The sequence below is a fragment of the Anopheles cruzii genome, unplaced genomic scaffold (assembly GCF_943734635.1).
Source record: "Anopheles cruzii unplaced genomic scaffold, idAnoCruzAS_RS32_06 scaffold01033_ctg1, whole genome shotgun sequence".
Lineage (NCBI taxonomy): Eukaryota > Metazoa > Arthropoda > Insecta > Diptera > Culicidae > Anopheles > Anopheles cruzii.
Window position 1 is genome coordinate 1 of NW_026454618.1, and position 4,884 is coordinate 4,884.

Here is a 4,884-nt window from a genome sequence, read left to right on the forward strand (position 1 = left end):
AATAGGTAGGTCCAGGACTTAAACGCTAAGCACTACTACACACTTCTTCACTTCGGTGCCTCTGTCCGCCCTTCGCGCGTACCCTTAACTCCTACACCCCGAAGCGTGTCACTCACCCTCGCCACTCTGTCACAGCATTGGACCTTTCTCGTTGATTAGTCCACTTTCGAAAGGGATGTTGCGTGTGTGTGTGTTTGTGTTTTTTAGGTAAATTTTTTATGTATTTTCACACTTTTCTCGTCCCGTCCGTTTCGTACTTTCTACTAGCACTACTACGCATTTGTTTTATGTTGTTTTCCCGTTTTCTTGTTGTGGTGCGTTTTGCACCAACCGACTCCGCCAATCCGTTTGAGATTCCATTTGCAGCTTTATTTTGTTAGATTTCAACTTTACTTTTGTTTTTCTGTTTTCTGTTATCTTTTTTGTGTTCCTCTCCTGTTTCTACTGCTTTTATGCTTTCCTTTTCACTATCCGCTAGCTTAATTGTAAAACTTGCACAAAATACACTTTTTGTGTATTTTCTCTGTCTCTGTATGTGTGTGAGTGTGTGCGTGTTTCGCGATTTTTTTCGCGGTGTTAAAATGTTCCGTCTTCAATTAAATACTTTCCACGTTTTGCGTGTGTGTCGTCGCTGTCTTTTCGCTTATCGAGCTCCTTCCTGTTTGTTGTTATTTATTTATTTACTTATACACGTATAGATCCTTACCGTAGTAACGTTGTGTGGGGTTAAATTCTGCTATGTACACAATTTGCGTTAAAAATTAAAACTCAACACAAAAACAGCTCGGTTCAGCTCGCGGTTTGAATGTGTTTCGGTTTGCTTTCCTGTCCTGTCCTGGCCGTTTTGCGCTGCCAAAACGCGCGCGCGACACGCGAAAACGAAAAATGCTTGGCGCCTTTGGCTGATCGCACTTACAGTGCCCCACCCTGTTGCTGCTGCTGCTCCTGCCGTGTGTGCTGCTGTCTGTACTGTAGCTTTCCGGTGCTAATTTTGGTAGAAGGGAATGTTCAAAACTCGCGGTTCACTACTTGACTACTTTTAAAACACCTTCCTTCGTCCTTCCTATTGGCAAGCGACTATCGCAACGCATTCAGCGTGTGTGTGTCCCGGTACTCGTTTATCACTGCTCTGCTAGTTTGTGTCCCATTCTCACCGTGGGTCTGACTTTTTGTTTAAAAATACCAAGATCCGGTGCTGGTTGTAGGTGAACTGTCAAATCCAATCCAAATTCGCTTTTGCTATGGTTGCTATGTTGCCAAATCAAGCCTGAGGCGAGTGTTGGTATTTTGCTTGCTTTTTTCCATTCCTCGCGTTCAACATTCTCACACACACAAACACACACCTAGACACACGCACAAATACGCACACACGCGCACGCACGCACGCGCTTTTTATGCTTACAAATATTGCACAGAGCTCCGTTTCGTCGAAAGTACACCGACGTGTTGTGTGTGCGGCGACCACCACTTCACGATGCTGGGATTTTTGTTGTAAAACCAAGACGAAAAGAACATAATCATAAAAACCAACCCACCGTTGTGGCCGTTTCCGCGGGAATGGGCCGCCCGGGGATAAACCGAAAATCGTATCACGGGGTCTCTCACACCGCATCCTTAGCCGCTCAACGCCATTTTGTTTGCCGCGTTGTTGCCGCACCATTAAAACGTATCACGGAGTGCGATCACCTTGGAGAACTTAAAACACGATCGGGTATTAAAACTCGGAGAACAAGGAGAAACGTGGTGGTGGTTGGTGGTGGTTGGTGGTGGTTGGTGGTGGTGGTGTGTTTCGCCGATCCGGCGGCCGCTTAGCGAGATGCGCCCTCCGTTCTGCTCCTACCACTCTGGCTTAAGCACTAGGAATAGTTAAAATTATAATTTACATTCTCGTGTTGTTAAACCGCGGGCCACACACTGTAATGGGAGAGAAAGAGAAGAAGTAAGGTTTTAGCGAAAATGTCTACTCATAACAGTATATCGATCGAAATCCTAGCAAAAGTCACAGGGGAACGAAAGACGAAAGTGACGATGCATTTCCATTGCATACCTTCTGGCGCTACCCTAAATGGGTTACGTTCTATGAGGGTCTAACTCACAAGGCTTCCTTTTTCTAAGCTTTCAATCTACGTGTAATATAACCTTAAAGTGGACTCACGTTAACAGCGACGGGTTCGTTTCCGGCTGATACCAGTACTGAGGTACGTAGCCGCCCATCTGCGGTGCGTGCGTCGGCTGCGGAGGTGCGTGGTTGGTTTGCGGTGCCATCTGCGGGGGCTTGTGGTCGGCCCAGTGCGGCGGTGGCTTCTGCTCCCAGGGTGCTTGCGAGGGCGGACTCAAACCTGGAATGCGGCCAGTAGAGAGCGAATAGCGCTATTAGTCTTCAACGGCCGGCCTTCGGGTCCTTGGGGCCCGCCCGCGGTCCAGAAGAGACGCTAACTTACCAGGGGACAGCTCCGAGACGGGCGTACTCGAGGGCGTTGGACTGTGTCCGGGAGGTAGGAAATGCGAAGGTGAACCACTGCTCGAACCGCCACCGGGTGCTACGCCGGGAAAGAACAGAAGGAGGCCATTAGCAACTGGAACCGATGACCCGCGCGACGAGGAGCTCGTCGTTTTCGGAAAACTAACAGGAGCCTATAATTATGTGTATCCCAATTTTCACGACGTACCTTGGTGCATGTTCTGATGCTGCGACGGACTGTGGCCGCCCTGGTTCGGTCCACCCAATGGAAGTCCTCCACCGACGCCCGGTGCCTGGGCCGCCTTCATCATCTTCTTGTACTTCGATCGTCGATTTTGAAACCAGATCTTCACCTGCCGAAGAAAAGCACGAACGGAAAACAAAGGGTTAGAGAAAAGCGAAGAAACGCGCATTGTCACGCGACGGTGATCGTCCGTGACGCGACACCGCGATCGCGCATCGCGGCCTGGTGCCGCTGTAAACAAAGTGATCGTTGCAGCGGCGCACTAAGGGGCAAAAGGCGGTCATAAAACAACGCGAAAAAGTGAGGATTTTAGTTTTAAAAAATCAGTTACAGGATGTATCAAAAGTTTCTGTGATTTTAAATAATTTTTTCCAACAACGATAAATTATCATCAGCTAATACGAGGATCTATGATAATAAGACAGAGTGTTCCATCACGATCCAACTATTTAAATGTTGAATAACTCCGCTATTTGTCAATCGATTTTGACAAATACACAAGATTTTTTTGGGGTATAGAATGCCATTTGTTAAAAAATTACCCAGAACACAATATCAACCAAATGACCACCTCCATTAGACACACAAAAAGCGGTCCTTTTTGTGCGCATTTTTCATTGTATTTGACAACATTTCGGTAATAGACAACGTAATAGCAGCCATTTTTGCTGTGATAGGTGAACGTCTTCGGTTGGCTGGCATAAACCTTACTCTTCAAAAAGGCCCACAGAAAGAAGTTAGAAGAAGTTCGGCAACAATAAGCACGCACAGTTTTCACAGTTGTCCAAATAGAATGATGATTTCAGAATAGAATGATTTTCAGTGTAGTGTGCTACTATTTCAGTCCACTGTTTTACCGTAAATGACATGACTAAAACGGCATAAACTAAAGTTTTACAATCTGGCTAATTTGTCAAAATCGACCGACAAATAGCGGAGTTATTCAAAATTTAAACAGTTGGATCGTATTGGAACACCCTGTACAATACAAAAAGAACGCGTGTATTACACACAAAATGTTGAATTTAATCAATGTGTTTTGACAGAAACGCAAACAGAAACGTTGAAAAAATAAGTCCGTAGATTCTTCCCAAAACATTATTGTGTCCGCCTATCTGCATACAAATTCCCCACAGTGCGGCGTAGCGTGACGCGATCGGCCAACTGACGGAAAGGAAGTTTGGCGGACGGAAAAGGCGGTTAGCGCGTTTTATTGCGCTTAGAAGAAGGAAGCCCCGCGCCACGCATCCTCATCTGTTCCTCGCGCGTCTCTCGTTCGCTCCATCTTGCTCCCTGGCTGGCGGACGGCTCATTATTGTTATGCCTTTTTAATCGTTACAAGGTCGTCACACGACACTAATGCTGCCGCACGAGTTATTTATGAGTCACTTCTGCTGAAGCTGCTGGAAAACATCTCGCTTTACATGATTTATTCTTGCACTGCGCTCATCACTCACCGCCTCTCTCTCTTTAGCGCCTTGTTATGCTCGGCACCGCAACATAATGGTTGCGATTAGGCATTGCGAAGCCGTCAGCAAGTACGCGAAAGAACTCGGTCGATTACGCAAACCTCCACGCTCTGCATCAATATTCCGTGGGCAACTTTGTCCAACTTGCACCGGAGCTGAAGTGTCACAGAGCGACACCGGGCGATTGGCTCTTGCGCTGAATAAATTTTCCATTTTAATTGAAATATTATTTAAATGAACGCCAGTATCACCACACCAACATGGCGGTCGCCAAATTTATGCTGCGACCAACCTATCGATATCGCTATGCTGGCGGGCACGCTGGCAATGTCGGTCACCGGAATCGCCATCGGAACGGCGCATTAGATATTCATCGGCCAACCGGGCGCTCTCTGTGGCACTGTTCTGTGTACTTCAGAAACCAAACTCCAAACTCTGACCGCGCGGCCAGAGGCCGGTAAATCACGGCTGATTAAAGCTGATTAGAGCACGCCAACAACACACCCCGGGCCAACCCGACCCAACATGATACTCTCCCCCGGTTGCGCGCTCCGTCGCACGAAAATCTCCCATGGGAGTTATTTAAATCAATTGACCACCACACCAGGCCACCCGACGGCGGCCCACGGGAAGCCCTAAATCAAAGCGGGAGAGCGAGAGGATCTTCAGATTTTCGGAATTGAGTACAGGATTATTAAACCGACCGGCCG

The 4,884-nt window shown here is 47.4% G+C and overlaps 1 protein-coding gene across 1 annotated transcript; it reads right to left on the reverse strand.

The window, feature by feature from the left end:
- Positions 1-2,151: 2,151 nt before the first annotated feature.
- LOC128276362 (homeotic protein distal-less-like) lies at positions 2,152-2,784 on the reverse strand. The gene is made up of 3 exons (XM_053014827.1): positions 2,670-2,784; positions 2,442-2,540; positions 2,152-2,339 (listed from the first exon to the last, which is right to left on the reverse strand). The coding sequence occupies exons 1-3, from the start codon at positions 2,770-2,772 to the stop codon at positions 2,152-2,154; spliced, it is 390 nt and encodes a 129-aa protein (XP_052870787.1). The 5' UTR covers positions 2,773-2,784.
- Between the last annotated feature and the right edge of the window lie 2,100 nt (positions 2,785-4,884).